Genomic DNA, 20,960 nt, shown 5'->3' with positions numbered 1-20,960 from the left:
AAACATGTAATCGCTTTGACGTTTTTAATATTAGTGAAATACTCCATGTTTGTCTGTCCGCTCGCTTCTAGTTTAACTGCAACTTTTTACTCGGTTTTCAAACGAAAAAATAACTTTCGTCGATTTTCGGAAAATCGCCGTCGGTAAATAGTATGTGAAGAGCATTTTTTTTCTTTTTCAAATGCGGAGGGATATCGCTGGCTATATTTTAATTCAGCTCAATCGAACTGTCGATTTCTGAATGAGTGGAGTTAGTTTTGAAGTAGGCTATCATCGTTTTCAATCTCTCGTGAAAAGGATCTGGGTACCGTAGGTGTTAACATTTATAAAACTGTATGGCTTTAGTTTTCTATATCGCTACACGAGCTTAACTTTGATAGACAGTAAAAGGAATGTTATTCTATATTCTAAAACATTACACAGTTTCTTTGTACATTCTTATGCTCATAGTCGACGCTTTACAATTCAAGTGCGAAGAACAATGGGAGAGAAGGTATTAAAGTTGCTGTTACGGCTGTCATAGTGTCGGCAGTGCATTCATGACGCGACAATGATGCAACACTACACTGCACCGTTGCAGCCAACTGCAACTTTTATGACACGTGAGGATAGTGTTACGACAATGTTTTTAAAGCATTTTCTTTTGGTATTTTCTAAATATATTTTAAAACATAAATATAAAACAAAGTAAATATAATCAACTGGTTCAAAGACCCAATAAAAGATGAATTCTTTAATTTTTAAAAGATATAAGTTCAGTAACCGATCCATTGTTTGTCCCTTCCACATACAGAGGTATAACATTTAGATATCTATACTTCTATTCATGAAATGCTTGTTGTACATACTTACAAGGCTACAAAAATGATAAACTTTACGACGCAAGAATAAATTATGTTCCTTCGGGGTGAATGACCACGTTAAGGGTATGTTACTGATGTCTCAGCTTTTGCGGGACATTATTTTTTATGCAAATCAAAGTACTGATCACAAAAGTGTTACAAAACTAGAACATAATTTAAAGTTCATTCGGTTTAATATTATCCGATATCCTATATTATAGATATGTAAAATATGCATCTCGACAGCAGTACCAATACCACTATTTTCTGTTCACGTCAGGCCTTCTGAACCAACAATTCTATCAGTACTGTTTGATTGCTGCTATCAATCAAGCTTCGATTCCCGAATATGTTTTCGGGCGTCTACACCACGGAGGTAAGGGCGAACTCCTCCCCCTCACAAGTTATCAGCTAAAACAGGCTGTTTACAATGTAACACGTCGCAACAAATTGGAGACACATCCACAGAACAATGTCAATTTAAACTTGGTGACGTCACAACACGTCAATTTGACTGATTGAATCAGTACCAGCTAGGTACCAACCGATGAATTGCGTAATCAAGCGGCTCAATGTTTTGTCAGCCGCGGCGCCCCGCGATAATCCTCTAAGCCAATTTATTGTTGGTATTTACATACGTACATGTAGGTGTATGTGTGTTAATACCACCTATATTGGCTGTGATGTGACAGTCAGTGAGCATTTTCTTGATTGAACTCAGCACAGATTAATGTTTCAATTAATGATGGTTGGTAACTTGCCTTGATACCTATGTATGCGTGCAACTTATGCTTTGAGCAGCTGGTAAAAAGAGCACCTGAAACTCAAATAGAACCTTGACTTACAATAGAAAGTCATCTATTGTAGATAGCCTTAAATTCAACAGAAAGCACAACCATCATATTTGAAATTACAAAAGTTCAAAAGACAAATAAATACTCCCCGATACTAGATCACATAATTAACATATGAAATAGTGATAAAGACCCAACTACGCATTATTAGAGTCATAAAATGACGTGGCTACGGCTAAGGGTGGTTATGAAATTTTCATTAAACTTTCGTGGGTTGAGCCCGGTCGTCAAAAATATTTCATTACGGTTTTAGGTGGCCCTTAGTCTGGTAAGATATAGCTTTTTGTGCGCGTTATAAAGGGCGATGCTCACCCACCTGCTTTGTGTGCAAGTTTTTGTACGTCACTGCAGAGGATTTCGCGTGGGTATTCTGTGTACCTAATGGGAGTCTGAGCCTTTTCATAATAATGTCTGTTTAGATAATAAACATTTTCGTACTTTTTGTAACGTGCCTAATTTACATGAATGCTGGTGAACGTACTTTGAATGGCATTTTTTTTCACCATTTTACTTTTTCAGTCATTCATTATTTGACGTTTCTAAGAACAAAAGTTTAAACCTAGTTTGTAGAGTTTAAACAGTTTTCTATACTATTTAGATTATATTTTCACTTTCCATATCTTTTATAATTCAGCGATTTATTAAGTACATTGCACTGGATCATTATTTACCCCATTCTTAGTATAATAAAACTGTTCGACTTTCAGTCTAATCAGTTTCAAAGTTAGCCAAAAAGACAGTTTAGGCCGCACATATCAGCTTAATTTGCCTTCCCGCAGATTACTGGGCAGAGCTCTCGGCACTTCATTGGATGTGACGGACGGGATACAAAGCTGGGGCAAGTTGACGTCCACGGTAATAGGACCAACTGGCCCCGAGCGATAGGATGACGTCACTACGTGGCTTTTGTTTTGTAACTGATTTCGTAAATATGGATATTTGTTTACCTACTTGGTAGCATAACCTGAATAGAGATATAGGATATTCTCAAACTTATAATATAATAACTTTATGCATATAGGTGAACTTTTGAAAAAATATAGGTACTCCTATCATCCACACTAAACATTTTTTTTTATGTGTATAGGTATCTACCTTTATTTGATTTTTTTTGTAAGTTTTATTTGCCATTTGTTTTATTAATATTTTTACCTGTCATTTTCTGAAAGTCACCTCTAGTTGTCAGTTCAATGCTCACGTGTTTATCATGATAAGCTTCCAAAAAGAAATGTTCCGAAACTACAAAAGTAAATACAGGCAACATGTAACGGACATATTAAACAACATATCACAATCCTTGCCCGCGGCCGTTCCGTTCCACCCAAAATATTCCATTAAAACCAGCCGATATTAGTATTTTAATTCCGAACAAATATCAAATATTCACAACTTATTCAAGTACCTACGTTTGCACTTCCATTGAAATCATTTTAATTTTGATTGAACCGATCAATAGTATAATATCAGTGGTTCATTAATTCGGTTCGTAATTTTAATTTAACGATTCCAAAATCGACGTATGCGATGATCAATTCGATGCAAAGCTCGGCTGTAATTATTTTATTGTTACCATAAATATAAACTATCATAGCTTAATGATTACCGTTAATAAATGAATATTGCCGAATGCAAGCCACATTGTTAACAAATGGCAAATAACTAATGGATTTGGGGGAAATTATATGATGGTAACGATATTGTACAGATAAATTCGTGGTTGTAAATGTTATCAATAACAATTCAGATTAGCTGCCCTGACAATGGTGTTAGGACTATTATTTTTTTTTGACACACTTAACTATATAAAGATCTACCGTAAATAGTCAGGTGAAAACCAGTAAAACTTTGATTTTATATTATAAATTCAACAGCTTTACTCTCTGACATCCATTTAAGTAGCATGTAATATAGCTGGAAATTATTTCCACGAAAAGGTTTTAATACAAACATTTAATACAGCCAAATGCATTAAAATATGATGTTACAAATCATTAAGCGTAATCGGCTTACTTAAAAACGTTAATAAAATTACATAAATATGCATTTAGTTGTCATTTTATTTGTATTAAATAAGAATAACAATATGTACAGACCCTTATGAAAAATCAAAATAAAATAAAATGGATTTCTGTACCAAAGCAAACATTCAATGTAAATAATAAACACTAGAACCTATAATTATATTAGTGCAAACTAAATGCAAGAAAAACGAATGCTTCATTTGTTTTCTCGTCTATTAGTATTAGCTGAGCTTTATTTTATTCTTGTTTGTTTATTTTATTCTTGTTGCTTTATTATATTCCTTGTCTTTCTATTTTATGCTTCAGGCCATTAGTATTACCTGCAGTGTTGTCCGCAATTTTACTTTTGTTCTGATCGAATATCTGTATGAAACAATACCTATATTTACATGAGCCACATTTGAAATCCTGTGTCCGTTAATGATTTTCAATAGTTTTTTGAATTTGTGCCTGCTTGAAGACAACAAACCTACTCGTCATTAACATGGAATTGAATCATGATAATTGTGCGAAAAACATATTATGTGCATTTTTTTATCCATTGTTAAAGATCTTATATGCTTTTTTTTTGTGCCTACTTTAGTAATGTCTTATACACAATTCGACAATAGAGACAACGGATGGTACTGTGGTTCCATCTGGTTACCTATGTATACTTAAACGTAATTCCTTCTACAAGACAGATGTGTTCCACGCATCCCAACAGCCATTACCAAAACTTTTTCTATATTCAATTCAAACATCCACATCAATAGAACGCCAAAATCTCGAGACAAACATTCATTATCAATATTCCGAGTTGCTAATTAAAGGCCAATTATATTGGATCGAGTAGAACTTCCTTAGGTGACTGCGTTGTGTAGCCGCTCTAATTGATAGCGACAGATTTGGACGCAAATCGATTTCAACTCGATTGAGGAAAGTGAAGGTTTGAATATTTCCGGAACACGGAACGAATATAAATTCAAATTTACTGTTTGTTGCCAACACACAAATTGTAAGTCTACTTGTCTATTATATTTTTACGCAAGAAAACGTCAACAAAAAATGTATACCTAATGTAGCTTAGTGTTAAATTAACGGTACTCACACACGATAACAAAAAAACACTTACTCTCGATTTTATTTCGAATGCATCAAAATTCTAATCGATTACCATAACAAATCGATACAGCACTCGACTCGTTACGTACCCTCAAATTAGCACCGTGAGATATTCATAGGATTCAATATGACTTAGCCTCGGGCGCCACGGGTTGTTGACGGTGGCTGATTGACTTCTGTAAACACACTGCGCCTTGTCGCAACCTGCCTTACAAGTTAATGTGACGTGAACATTTCATTAGCCGAGTTCTGGAACAATCCTTGATTAATAATGGCCGTTTGTTCATATCCAATTATGGTGTAAGAATATTTAAATATATATTAAATATCCTTACTCCATATATAGATATAAATACACCAATCAATGATCCGAATTGCTGCAACTATGTTCAATCGGCAATCATTCAAAAAGCCAATCATTTCGAAAATAGAACGGTTCTTCTTTCGATCAAAAAAAAAAAAAACTAATATCCTAGCCAATATTATTCAAATTAGGTAACATCATAATTTAACATCTTGACAAGTTGAAACAAGGAATATCAAACAAACGGAATTACAGTATTCCCAGCACCGAGCGAGGCGAGAAGCGCTCAAAAACATTAATCACTAAAAAATTTTTTAAAACCTCTGATGTTTTGCAAGCCACATTTTTCGACCACATTCCCCAAAATGTTCTTTACAACCAGGATTTTATATTTATTGAGACAAACATTGTAGTTTAGTTTTGTTCGTCGTTTTAGTTTGCCATGTGTTAACTTATCTTAGCAAGTTTGATTATACTTAACAGGCAGTCCATACATTCACAAATCCCGGTAAAATAATTTACATTTACGTAAATTTATTTTTGTCTAAGCAAAAATACGAGTGCCATGCATAATTGAGAAATATTAGCGATTATAAAAATGTCTTCGGGAAAAAGTAAGCTGTGGAAAATATTTCAATGCAAATATTAAAATAAATATTCTTCCTTTGAAGAATTTGTGAAACCCGTTCACGCTGCTATGTTGGACTAAATATTTTTCTGTGAACTCGCTATGAGGATAATGGTTTCATAGTGCAATTCGCAGAAAAACCGATTTGATAAAATAACGAAAATATTCTGTTATTCTTTAACGCGGCAGTGATTTTCATGTTCCATTTAAACCAAAAATATTGTTTCGACGGCTACAATCTAGAAAATATCAAATAACAAAATTGTGAGACAATTTTCCGTGTCCACACAATACCTACTAGGTACGTAAGTACGTATGTACACTCACACACAGCAACGTTATTTAGGTACAACATCCCTTTTAATTCCATATAAAACTGTTGGAGCATTCTGTTACTTCGTCCGTAGTTCTCATCACGTACACACGAACATCTGAATCGTTGTTGGGACAGTTCTAAAAGCTGTAAACGTCCATTACTCATGGGAAAGTTTAGACAATGAGTCGCATGTGTTTATCACGGGAACTTGAGTAATAACGTAGGGAGGCATCTGTGCAACGCTACAACCGACACTAGCGTACGTGTTTTCACTGAATTCCTCTCATTTAGTTTAGTTTTTAGCTGTACGAAACATGGCCGCCGACTCTGTTTAATGCGTTCGTGTTAGCTTTCACTTGTTCCGCCGTTTCGGTCCAGTGAGTGTTTGTTACAGTTTTTTGGTAGGTTCTAGGACAATACTTTTGTTTCAGCTGAGAAATTCAAAGGTTTTAATGGTTTTTAAAGACATGATTTTGGCAGTAGAGCAAATCCAAGGCACAATAATTGCTTTGCAGTTTACGGCTTCTTGTGTAGCTGTCTCGTAGTTAAGACACGCATGGAAATTGTACAACTCTAAAGATAAGCAGTTACAGATACTTTAAGAGTGATAAAATTCTTATAACAAACAAATCAGGTAACATTTTAGTACAACAGTGGTCCTAAACATCAAATTATCCTACAAATATAACCTATTTTCTTCATTTAACGACTCTTACCAAAACTTCTGTCCCAAAACCGATAAAACTACTAGTATTTTACATAAAATGAAATCGCGGAAAACATAGAAAAGGATTGAAACGGCTCCATATAACTTGTAGTAATCGTAAAATACTTCGATTGCTAGAACTTTGTAAGGTGTAGCTCGTAAAAGGAGATTATTTACGACCAAAACTTGGCATGGCTTCGTGACACAGATTAGGAAATGAATAGAGATATGAATATGAGCATTTAATCGATCACATACTCATAACTTTGCTGTAAAACGAGAGGGGAAAATATTTACTTTAATTTAATTTCTTCTGAAGACTATATTATAGTTATTGCTTTTTTTATTTCATACTAAAGCTATGATAGCAATGGTAATGGCAATGGTATGCACATTCAACAAATTAACATACCGTAACAACACTTAGTACATACCGGACACATGATGTCATGCTTTACCTATATAAAAAAAAAAAACATATAAGGCAACACAAACCAGTTTGACGTTAATAGCAGCAAACTTAAGCTCTTGACCGTAAAACTACTTGAAGTCAGTGGCGTTTCATTTATACAAAAGTACCTACGTACTTTTGTTAGTGAGCACTTCATTTGCTAGCTTCTCCGTGTTCATGCGGTTCGTACTAACAGCGACCACCTGCACCTCGGCTCCTATATTTCAACGTAAAACTATGTGGATTTAATTAATTTTCGGTCTCTCTAATCTCTTTAAAGAGTGCAGCTATGCATTAGCGCCAGATTAGTGCAGTTCGGTCGACGTTATTAGTTCTAATGTGAATTTGTGTGGTGATTCTGAAGATTTTAACTTACAGATTATTTATATTTATTTGACTCTAGTTAAATAAATCTGGACACATTAAAGCAAAACAAAAGGTAATACATATCTCAGGTTTTATGGTCCGCGCCTTACAACAATTCTTATCATGGTACAATCTACTGAAGATAAACCAAACGAAGCCCCAATTTTTCAGCACACCAACTACCGCATCCTTAATGGCATCCAGGGCGCTTACTAAGGGGATGACGTCATCCTAACAGTTCCTATAACACGCGCGAATTATCCCTCGTCCCTCCATGTCAGTTGTGAGGATATCCGCACGATATTTCCTTCCGTGGGGAATGACGGGGATAGATATCTGAACGTCGGATTTTTGGCACATCACTACTTTGCGTAAGCTGTATTGTTAGCGACAAAATTGTTGATTCTGGCCTTTGTCGATGGTTTATCGTTGGATTTGGTGCAACACTAGTAGGCTTGCTGGGTTTACTTTCAAATTGAAGGTTTCTATATTTTAATAGGTACAAAAGCTAGGGATCATTTGCATTCAAATTACTTCTTTATGTAAGTAAAATCTTCTACTATCTTTCGTTTAATATTGCTAAAGCCATTACGTACACTACTTTGATTCTTATCGCCAAAGTTAAACTGGCACAAACGCCAACTTCAGCGGGAAATAGTAAGCACATTTCGCACAAATATTACAATTTACACGGCCAACTACACGCTTTTAGCTCCAAACTCAGCTCAAAGAAAGATAAACCTACTACCCGCAGTTTAAATGTTTCCACTTTTAAATTATAAAAACCATTTTTTTACGAAGCCAAGTTCCGAACTGGGAGTTGGGGAGCAAGCTGTTTGGCGCATGATTAAATTTTATAAGTAATGGTCAAAAGTTGGCAGTTTTTTGGCAATAGCGGCCATATTTTATTAATCGGCTGATATGAAATATGCATTAATCACGGTTTGTAAACAACTTTTCTATAAGGGTCCCGGGAATTAAATGAGGTTCGATCTGTTTTAGCCTTTTTGGGATTGAAGTGGTGCATGCATATCTAAAATACACATTTTAAGTTAAATAACTCTGTATTGGTTTAAACGTAGAATAAAATAAATACACATTAAACCTGCTTTTTCGTATAAATAGATTCTTAAAATAACAAAAAAAACTAAATAACTTACCCACGGAAAAAAGCACTCGGTCAATTTGTTCTGTGGACTCGCCCAATATTCAGATGATATAAGACATATCGCTCGCGTCGAAGCGAATAGGTCAGCAAGTCAAAGACTGCATGCGGTATATAATTCCTTTTTTTTGTTTTTTCTTCCATGAAATCGGTAACGAATCACTCCACCGGGAGCGTGATTGACAGATGGCCTGTCTACATAATTGAGACGAATGAGACTCTGCTTGTCTGCGCCGATAAATCTGCTCTTGTATTTTTCATCGATATTGTCAAAGTAACTTGGTACCGTTTACTATTTATCTGTACAAAAATATTTTATTTTTATCTGCAGTAGGTACTTATACCTATAAAACAATATTTAGGTATATATTCATCAGTCTCATTCAAAAGTGAGATTTTCAGACTCATCATCATCCTCCAAGCCTTTTCCCAATCATGTTGGGGTCGGCTTCCAGTCTAACCGGATTCAGCTGAGTACCAGTGCTTTACAAGAAGCGACTGCCTATTTGACCTCCTCAACCCAGTTACCCAGGCAACCCGATACCCCTTGATTAGACTGGTGTCAGGCTTACTGGCTTCTGACTACTCGTAACGACTGCCAAGGATGTTCAATGACAGCCGGGACCTACAGTTAAAGTGCCATCCGAAACACAGTCAATGGTGTCTAAGATATTCTTAGAAAGTACATACAAACTTAGAAAAGTTGCATTGGTACTTGCCTGACCTGGGATCGAACCCGCGCCCTCATACTTGAGAGATTGGTACTTTACCCACTAGGCCACCACGACTCCTTAGACAGATAACTGAGTAAATTCAACCCTCATATGATCTTCTCGCTATGTTCGTGACTTCTACAACCGTACAGCATTATTCACTTATAAAGCAATTTGTATCAAATAAACACCTTAGCATGCGAACTTACAGTAACTAGTTTCAGTAAGCACTAGAAGTTATCTTACAATCGTTCCGAACTAACACCACCGCACTAACAATTCCAGAACTGTGTTGTATTATTGCGAAATTCATAAGTTTCCACAATACTCTCTTCGTGAATATCGGTGACGAAACCTTGGGAATACTTAAATTAAAGTGTAAATATATATCACAGTGAACACTTGATACAAACATAATATATCGAACTATTGAATGGCAATAATAGAAAATGCCGAATTACGTTAGCAAAATCATCCATCCTCCGAGCCTTTTTCCCAACTATGTTGGGGTCGGCTTCCAGTCTAACCGGATTCAACTGAGTACCAGTGCTTTACAAGAAGCGACTGCCTATCTGACCTCCTCAACCCAGTTACCCGGGCAACCTGATACCCCTTGGTTAGACTGGTGTCAGACTCACTGGCTTCTGACTACCCGTAACGACTGCCAAGGATGTTCAGTGACAGCCGGGACCTACAGTTTAACGTGCCATCCGAAACACAGTCATTGGTGTCTAAGTTATACTTAGAAAGTACATACAAACTTAGAAAAGTTGCATTGGTACTTGCCTGACCTGGAATCGAACCCGCGCCCTCATACTCGAGAGGTTGTTTCTTTGCCCACTAGGCCACCACGATATAACAATGTAATTTTAAAAATGCTAAGTACGTAGAGAAGTTCAGTAAAATAGGTACCATCAAGAAATTGTCCGTGTAAACTCTCACTCATCTTCAAACTCCAGTTTATTCATACACGAAAACCCGAGATCCGAAGCGATATAGGTACCGTGGCATATTTCCAAACAAGTTGTTACGCTTACATAACCCAAATCGGTAAAAGCATTCTCAGTTAGAAGCTCCCAAACATGAGTGAACAACTTAAAACCAGGTCTCTAATGTTACTGGAATCCAGACCAACTTTGAATTGCAAGGTACAGAGATATATGGATAAAACTTGGGCCAGTGATACTCAACTTGCGGCCCCCGAGACTTACGTGCCCGCCTTCCTTTTCTAACACGTTGCTAAGGAAAACGGAACTGTATTTTTATTCGTACCTTATTACCTTGAGCCATCAATTACGTTTATGGCATTACAGAAATTAAGGCTGTGGTTAGTCGTAATTGTTAAAGCCAGCAATCAGAAACGATAGATATTGTGACGACATTATTAAGCGTGAATATTGTCTCCGCTGGTAAGTTACTTTAGTTTTTAACAAAACAACGAAGTGTCGTAGTTAAATGGGATCACCCATGCGAAAGCCTTGAGTAACACTGACTTTAGGTGAAGGTAAATGAATGTGATATTAGATAACCTAGACGGTGGAGTACCTGTAATAATTTGAACGGAAAGTTTTGGCAGCGCTCCATTCGTTTGAATAGATTCCTTTATTGGATCTAACAGACGAAAATTAAGTTGTTTTAAGTAAGTTTTCATGTTATTTTAATACAAAGTGTTGTGGTAGGTAATAAGTTTATTCAGACTCATTTTCAAAGTTTGTATTTTTTATGAAAGATCTCTTATTTTTGCTGCTTGTTACATATTATGTGATGTCATGAGGTCAACAGAATGGTATCAAAATTAAAGATGTATACGCTTGAAGAACTTAGTAAGACCACGTGACGATGTATTGTTAACAATGCATGGCTAATTACGATAGACATGCAAAACTGCAGAATAGTGCAAGTGAGTCACCTTTTAATAAGTTTGTTTAAGCAAATAAGACAGAGTAAAATCTTGTTACCTAAACCACATAAAAACTAGAATGACCCAAATAAAATGTAGGTAAAAGTAGGTGCCTAACTTTTAAAACAGAATCAGGACAAACTTCGAACTAGTGCAAGTAGAATTCACACCTTTTCGGTACATTTCGGGCGCCAACAATACCTTAAAGGATCAGTTAAACGTTCGACTTTAGGAGACCCGATTGCATTTTCGTTGAGTTACTCGAACGACCGATCGGGACTGCTGTATTTACCAACTCGCTACAATACTGTTAAGATATTCTGCACTATTGTATGTACTATTGTTTGATTGTCCACTGCTGGTAAACAAGAAGCTGTTTGATTTGTGAATACAGATGTTTATAAAGCCTTTACAGGAGGGGATAAGGGAATAAGGGAGTGCCTTTGGTCAAACAAATAGACCAATCCGTTTTACTGTGAAATGACTACCCTATGTGACAGACGTCAGTCATTAATTTCTCGCTCTACTGTTTTACACTCGAGGGACTCTAAAAATAGACACGCCAAAAATTCAATTAATAAAAAAACTTTTTACAAAAAAATAAAACCGACTCCCAAAAACACTGAAAAGCAAAAAAAAACTATTCTTAGGTGCATCGGCCTAGAATTCGGTGTCTAGTGGATGATGATATGTTTATTTCGCCACCGACTTCTAGGCCGATGCACCTAAGAATAGTTTTTTTTTGCTTTTCAGTGTTTTTGGGAGTCGGTTTTATTTTTTTGTAAAAAGTTTTTTATTTTTGGCTTTTCAGTGACAAGTATAGTTGTCACTATCCGCATTAGTGGAAAGTTCTTATCAATACGAATAATATAAGCCCAAACACAAGGTAGTTTACATATTTAGTTGACGAGTTCCCTCGACCTTCTCTGGTCTCCATCATCAGGTCAGCTCCAAACCTTCACTATTGCATAGTGTTATTAGACGTACACCTCATTGTCAAGTTTTTAACCTATGCATGCCTACAATTTTCGAAAGTTGCTCTCGATTTCTCAGGGTTTCCATCATCAGATCCTGACCTGATGATTATGGGACCACCTGTGAGGTATACCCTACCAAACAAAAAAAGAATTGGTCAAGGCGTGCAAATCGGTCAAGGCGTCTTCGAGTAATCCGTGAACATACATAAAAAATAATAATAATAAAAAAGATCCCGACGAATTGAGAACCTCCTCCTTTTTGGGAAGTCGGTTAAAAATAAGATATTTCACCTAACTCAAAGTTCCTCATCTCAAAAGTCACGTCGAAGTACGACACCACCTTTCCTCAGAGACTGTTCGTAATTAATATTTCTTCGGGCACTTAATAATATTAACAACCGCACAAATTTACTGTCGATACACTTAAAAACGAACTCAAAAGTTGCTTTAATTAAATTATTACTTCATAAAATGTTTCGAAAATTTTAAGTAGAGCAAAAGTGAATTTCGCCTTTGAAGGTTTTTGGTAGTTTCTCGTAATAGAAGTAGATACTAGATAGATTTAAGAAGACACTGGATTCTTATTTAAAAATAAAACGAATGTGTATACAGATAAAGAACAATGCCTACAAATATTACCTATATCTCCTTCATAAAGGTCTGAAAAGTGAAGTGAAACAATATTTTATCGTTAATCCTTAACCGGATCGAGCCTTTGTATAAAATACACGAACGGGTAAGTTAATATCCGAAATCCAAGCGAACAAAGTAATAAACAAAAAAATGGACTGACTCGGTTTTTGCAGCGGGCTGTTTATGAAATTTTAATATATCATGTTCCATGTTGCATTTAAATGGACCCAGCTATCGGTGGTGCAGTGGAAAATAAATAATACACGAATTACTTGGAAAATAACAACGAAACCAGAGTGCCTACTAATTGTACCGGCGTGATGTTTTTGATGAGTTCATTTTAAAATAAACAGCAGCTATGATGTGTAAATTGTTCAGTGATTTATCAGCCATTTTAATAATTGATTATAGTGTTTAATCGAGCACGAAAAACATACAGAATATTGGATAGTTTATCATAATTTGTGAGTTTACATTGTGCACGCTAATTACGAATTACGGGTTATTTATTCATTAAATAACACTCGATATTGACATAAGTATCAAAAAGACTAAAATGAGGTCTTATTTACGTAAAAATATTCGTGCAGAAATATCCATTTTTGAAAATAAATAAATAACAAAGCCACATTACTGTCCTACTTTCTTTAATTCCCTAAAACATTCGTAGCGAATTTGAACGTATTTTTCACGTGACATAATGCGTTAGCGGTTATTAAAAAGTTACCCGCATTTCACTGCCATGAAACTGGAAAATTGCCAGATTTGCATTGTAACAAGTTTTTCTGGAATTTTGAAATTATCCAACATGTTTTATTGTTGTATGTAATGCAACTATGCTAATTAGCTTTTTATTTGTGAATTATTTTTAAAGGAACTTGTTTACCCTGTCACTGTTAGTCATTAGGTAATTTGAGCTTTTTGACCTCCTGGTTTTCAGAACTGGAAGTCACTGGTTCTGGCGTACTAGTTGAAATTATAAATAAAGTAAATCAAACAGGTGACTAATTTTAACAACTAACAAAATCCATTAACACCCACATCTTATAAAAACACGTACCTATTTTTATAAAACCTACTGTTTTTGTATACACGACTCAAAAAGTCCAATGAAAAGCTCCGGGATTTGCCTTTAATAAAAATTTTACGTCGACACGAAGCTGTTATGAACTTGCAAATTAATTTAGGCCGGTTTTGGAAACTCAATTTTCAGTTTATTTTATCCGCCAATATTTACTGAATATCAATTATCTGGTCCGTGGGGCCTGTGACGTCATCAATCTAACTGGCCGGTCCTGTTTTATATGGCATAAGTGATTGTTTAAGGGCACTTCATAATTTCATGAGTTCAATTCTGTAAGGAGTTGATGTAATTAGTTCGACCTAATTGAAGGTTGGGGAATTCTTGAAATACCTAGTTTTAAACGTAATTGATTTAGTTTTCATTGTTGTAAATTAAAATATAGGTAGGTACACTAAACACTAACTATCTTTGAAGGATTAAGACGGCCTAATGGTCTGGTTAGGTTGTTTTTATTTATAGATCAATACTTCTTCCAACTTTCTTTGTTTGTACTTTAATACCAGACGTGTATTTAAATGAATCTCCTCTTGTGTTTCTAAGAATCACCTTTCTTCATTCAGACGATCTAAAGAGATGTTTAGACCCATTAAAGTCAGCGAGCTTTCAAACAAAATCCCATCACAAAGGCATCTAGAACTAAAGTCCACTTGACCTGAATTCACATATAAAATTTTCAACGTTCTTAAATAACTTAAGCATTTCATATACTTTGTTTTTACCACTCGAACTATGTAGTGGATATTTATTTGGGAAGATTACCTTCATCAGCCATCTCCAAGCACCTTCGAGTAATTCGATACAGGTACTGAATAAACCGAGGTGTCCCACATGGGAACTTCAGTAGGTTACCTAGACTAAGGGTCAGACTATACAACGAAGCGGAGCGTTGTAATTTTTAAACGACCAATAGAATTTTTCCGCTCAAGGACACTACTGCATGGTCAGAGACAAGATGTTTGAATAATGAACTTATATTGGTAGTATAATTCCTCTTTGCTCCGATTTTGTTGAGTCACGGCCTAAAGTTGGCTTAGCCCCACTAAACTTGTTTGTGACGATCGACTATTTCGCATTCTATATGCTAGTTGGGCGAAGGTTGCGGAGTCCAATGGTCGTGTTATCGGCGAAGTTGATCTCAGATAGGCTACGGCTTACAAACTAGGCAACTCCTCTTACGTAACCAGGTCTGAACCGCAAATTAAGTCTAGTCGCGTCTAACTAGCCGTCTGGATAAAGTGAGTTTCTCTGATCGTTGGCACAAAGAAAGTCAATGTAAAATGTTTGCCAACTAACTTTTTGTTGTTTTCCAATCTTGAGAATAGGAAATGTCAGATTTTTATCAACTCGATAGATAAATAAGTTACAAAGATTTCCTATAGCAGAAAAATATGACTACTTTTACACTTTTTAGGTCAAGCATTTCATTTTTACTAAAGTTGCCTTAATACGTCATAAACTGTAGTAATTTATGTCCAAAAAATCTCACAGCTGTAATAGTCAGGAAATTGATACTTGAAGAAATTGAGCCTTAATTAATGAGACAGATAAGCACCCATTAAAATTGAGACCAAGATTTTCAATAATGATATAAAAAAACACCCTACCCTACGTACCTGATAAAGTATTTTCAACAGGCTCTGTAATTAATGCGTATTTTTTTAATTCATTAAAATCTGCGGCTTGTAGCAGAGTTTTAATTAAATAAAACTGAAAGCAAAGCCATGGTTTCGGTTGTTTCGTAATAATCTGAGATGCGTGTGTTGCAGTTCTTGGAATTAAGGTACAATATTATCCATATTTTTCATTGTACACGGGGATAAAAATACAAGCAAGAGTTTTCGTTGTAACAAATCGTTTTTACTACGAAATATCGAAAATATCGTGCTTTATACTCTCTCATGTTAATGGTTTTCCCAGTACTGACGTAACTTAAGTTACCTTTGTTTACCCATGTATTACTTTATTTTTCATGCTTTTAAAATCTGCCCTAATTTTTTAAATAATTTTACAACAGCTAAATAAATATAAAGTATTTTAGGCTGATTCATGGAGTCGAGATTAGAATTCACACGTTCATTCTCAAAGCCCGTTACATCCGTCCCGCTACGAGACAGAATTTTTTAACGAACTTAAAAACGTTTCATTCGTCAAATTTCGAACATGAACCCATCACATCTTACAGAAACGTCTCCACCGATCGTCGTCATTTGACGTCTAAATGATACAACTGGAGCGCGACGTCGAAAGTCGTCGTGTCGTGTAGCGTCACGAGTCGTGACGGAAATGATACCGGCGGCACATGAGAACTGAAACGTCCTAAGTTTTTTAGAACAGAGGTGGTATGGAGTCGCTGTAACATTTTCTTCATATATTTTTTTCTTTTGTTGAAATTGTTATATATGCTCATTTTATATTTAGTACCTACTTTTCTTTTTTTTTTACTTGGTATAAAAATAATACAATGTACCATTTTCTCTGTTTCAGGTACTGATGTCAAAACATCCACATCTAGTAAGCGACCTATATAAAATTATTCACCAAAACACTCGACAATTAAATATTTTGTGCCCAACGAACCACGACACAGCACTCATAATTCAAATCAAACATGGAAAATTTATAATAATATTGACTCAAGACATGTTTCTGTCTGTTCGGGTCACGGAAGTCGCTCGCGGGTACATAAAGTACAACGGAAATGAGATACCGGTGTCTCGATGTTTGGATCAACTCCGCGCATATGATTAATTTATGTTCCACGGTTTTGTAATATACTGGTAGAATTTATTTATAGATGTCTGTTGGGAAATTAGAAGTTCTGCGTTTGGGGTTACTGGTTATACAGTGAAAGTTCTAAAAGTCTTTCTTTGTATTCGGATATGGTTATTAGAGAAATATAGTTAAGTATTACTGATATTTTTTCGTAAATACAAAATGTATCAAAAGAGCACGCTGTCTTTACCTAATATTAGTCGACGAGTTAGGGGCTACAATAATTGTTCTATTCAATATTACATAATCTTGCTTGTTTATACTAGTATTTTTTTTCTTATGTTCAGATAACCAAACCATGGAAGTTGCATTAGGTACCAACTGACTTTGTTAATTTATCTACAAATAGTCATAACCAAAATTCAAATTCCTTTACATGAAAGAGCTCGCATTCTTATCGAGACCGCTTGTAAGGCTTCTATTTAATATCGCTCGATAAAGCACGACGCCATTTTGTTTATAAGTTTTCTCTTATCTGTTACACGGGTTAATAATTACGTGGTTTTGTTTCTACCAGACTTCGTAAGGTATGGAAGAAATTTTAAAAATAAATACTATCAATATTACTATCATTCACCTGCCCTTTTACTAAGGGTTAAAGGGTTTGCATAACATATATTTATCTGCCATGCCCCTCTATGTGACATGATCTCTCAGGTAACATTATTTTCAGTCGTAGTAACTTCAAAATACTAACAATAAAATACGTCTATTAATGAATCGTTACAATTTTAAAATAGATTTAAGTAATTCGTATCTTTCAATATTATTTACACTTAAAGAACACAGTCGACTTGAGGACCTCTTCCTCTTTCAGTTAAAATTGTTAACCTACTATGTACCTAACTTAACCTTTACAATTGAGTCCCTTCCCACGCTCTAGATATCATACAAGCATGCAAACAAACCTCATTACATGATTCTAGCTAAACCTTAGCTCGTTATATGTAAAAATAGCAATAAAGATCTAAAATATTAAGGAATTCTGCGTAGTCATAGGACTTGTAAAAAGTAATTTCGCTTGCATGTCGTCTGTGTATATTTTGAGCAATATTGTGACACTAATTTCACCCTTTCATCAAAATAGCTTATTTACTGTAGCAAATAGACACATTTTATACTCTACGTAAATAGACTTTATGCACAAGTCATAATTTATAGATGTCACAACTTCATTGGATATGTTTTTGGAACCTTCCCAATTAAATTTCGTTAAAGGTTTGTTAAACAGAATAAAATTATTGAGGAGATTTATAAATACATAGCTAAAAAGGGAAAAAAATCTTAAGATAAAAAAAATGCCATTAATAAAAACCTTAATCTACACAAAAACATAGTAAATAATGATTTATCTCCGTCCGATAATTTCGGAACGGATGCGTTGTACCGACTACTCGGTCGGCTTTGTAGCCAAATAGTTTTACACTAATACCAAAAGTTTGGTTTCGGCCATTAGTGCGGCCTCATCAAGCGAGCACGTACTTCTGTTTCCGACTGTACTATAATACGTATATACTGTGCAACATGAAATTCGTATTTAGGTCATAAAGTGATTATGTTTTAGGCTACCGAACAATGTATTGACGAATGTAAATTTTAAAAAGACTTTCAAAGAAGCGAATCTGACATTCATTTGTTTTTAGTTTGAATCTGGTTTTTCTAAGCTACAAAAATACTATCAGACGTTCTGATGCAAAGCTTGAAAGTTTCGAGCCTTTATAGTTCGGCCATTCAGAGAATGCGTTCCTGACACGTCGCGATTGAACTGACGACGTAACTTTGCAATGGCGTTGCAGTTACGATAAAAATATTTTTGCTGGTTGTTTACCGTTTTAACAATTGAGGAGCATTAAAACAACATTATTATATCAATAATCAATGAATGTAGTTACGTCGTCAGTTCATAGATGTAGAGTGTCATAATTTATAGATGTCACAACTTCATTGGATATGTTTTTGGAACCTTCCCAATTAAATTTCGTTAAAGGTTTGTTAAACAGAATAAAATTATTGAGGAGATTTATAAATACATAGCTAAAAAGGGAAAAAAATCTTAAGATAAAAAAATGCCATTAATAAAAACCTTAATCTACACAAAAACATAGTAAATAATGATTTATCTCCGTCCGATAATTTCGGAACGGATGCGTTGTACCGACTACTCGGTCGGCTTTGTAGCCAAATAGTTTTACACTAATACCAAAAGTTTGGTTTCGGCCATTAGTGCGGCCTCATCAAGCGAGCACGTACTTCTGTTTCCGACTGTACTATAATACGTATATACTGTGCAACATGAAATTCGTATTTAGGTCATAAAGTGATTATGTTTTAGGCTACCGAACAATGTATTGACGAATGTAAATTTTAAAAAGACTTTCAAAGAAGCGAATCTGACATTCATTTGTTTTTAGTTTGAATCTGGTTTTTCTAAGCTACAAAAATACTATCAGACGTTCTGATGCAAAGCTTGAAAGTTTCGAGCCTTTATAGTTCGGCCATTCAGAGAATGCGTTCCTGACACGTCGCGATTGAACTGACGACGTAACTTTGCAATGGCGTTGCAGTTACGATAAAAATATTTTTGCTGGTTGTTTACCGTTTTAACAATTGAGGAGCATTAAAACAACATTATTATATCAATAATCAATGAATGTAGTTACGTCGTCAGTTCAATCGCGACGTGTCAGGAACGCATTCTCTGAATGGCCGAACTATAAAAGCCTTCGCAGGACAGATAAAAAAATACATAAAAACCAATATGGCCGCCCAACATAAATGTGGACTCGTCGACGACGTGGCCTGCCATCATCAATAAGAAAAATAAAAGTTTGACGGCCCGTCAAAACAGTATGAATAAATAAGTGAAGGGCAAGACGAAAAGTAAGCCCACTCGTGCACAAACTTAGCTAAAATATTAAACGTTCGAGTACCGAATCTCAACAACTTGCTTTATAACTTAACGGTTTTTAAGATGTTTTTGGTGTCTTAGAAAAAAAACTGCGTACCTACTTGTGCTAATAAAGTGCGTAAGTCAAGAGGTAACCACTCTCGGTTGCCTAGACTTATGAACGTTAAAGACTAGAATATTAATGTTATCACGAGATGGATGATAGTAAACCTTAGTACTTTAGTAGGCATTACGACTATAAATCATCTAAGTATTGATATAGCAATATCACGTTCTGAAATACAGTCACTGCAGTAAGAATTAATGATTTATTTTAAGAACTTGTAATAAAATAAGTCCACACCTAAGCAATGATCGAGAAATATTGATCAACCTGACAGCTAACATCATTCCTACACTTAAATTCCAAATTCAAAATCTAACGAATCCTAAATTGATTTTCCATGTTCACAAGAAGTTGTCGCATGAAAAATGACCCCCACTCGTGAACGTAAGGTCGAATAAAAAGTTGTTCTTATGCGCTTAATTATTCATAATGTTTGCCGGTGATACCTCCGTGAACTTTCTTCGTCCTTGTCACTTGTATTAAGTGAGAAATTATAGCCGAAAATCGAAGGAATTTTTCATGAACTGCCTCACGAGCTTCGTTTTTTTTTACGTGAATTTTCAGACTGAGTTATGTGTATGTTTGAATTTTGTAATGTGAGAAAGTTTATCAGGGTTCATATTAACATTAATGACAAACGATGCATTATGTATTATTTATTATATAAACGGTTAGTATTTGATGTTTAGGTAATATGATGCATATATAATTATGAATATGATGAAGATAATAAGTACATAGAATAATATACTACTAGAGAAGCGTCAGTATCTCATAAGCCAGCTTAAAAACAACGAGCCTTAACACAAAAGAAAACACATCTTTAATTAACAATACAAAAGGCAACACAAGAAAAGTAATTAAGCACACATGAATTTTATTGAAAAAGTAAAACAAATAACGCAAAAAGAATTGCGTGTGTTTAAAAATAAAATAAAAAAGAAATGCAAAGGGCTTTGCGTCGGAAAGGGATTTGCCGTGACATGGGGGTTGGCTTTATCATCATCTCTCATACACGCTCCGATATTGTCTGTCTGTTCGGCTTTTATTTTTGCTCGTGATTCGGTTACTATAGTATATTGTTCGAAGGTATAAAACTACAGGTAGAGG

At 35.1% G+C, this 20,960-nt stretch overlaps 1 protein-coding gene across 2 annotated transcripts in view; it reads left to right on the top strand.

Moving 5' to 3' along the window:
* Nucleotides 1–20,960, top strand: part of LOC124639935 (zinc finger protein 541) — a 244,759-nt gene that overhangs the window by 127,669 nt on the left and 96,130 nt on the right. The window contains exon 3 of one of the 2 annotated variants that reach the window (XM_047177446.1): nucleotides 16,549–16,575. The exons of the other annotated variant lie outside the window; for it this stretch is intronic. Within the exon in view, the coding sequence (XP_047033402.1) occupies nucleotides 16,549–16,575 (27 nt within the window). The remainder of the gene's footprint in view (nucleotides 1–16,548; nucleotides 16,576–20,960) is intronic. 2 annotated transcript variants of the gene reach the window in all.

This window comes from Helicoverpa zea, chromosome 20 (assembly GCF_022581195.2).
Source record: "Helicoverpa zea isolate HzStark_Cry1AcR chromosome 20, ilHelZeax1.1, whole genome shotgun sequence".
Taxonomy (NCBI): Eukaryota; Metazoa; Arthropoda; class Insecta; order Lepidoptera; family Noctuidae; genus Helicoverpa; species Helicoverpa zea.
The sequence above is the reverse complement of the archived record's forward strand: the minus strand, read 5'-3'. Positions and strand labels throughout refer to the sequence as shown.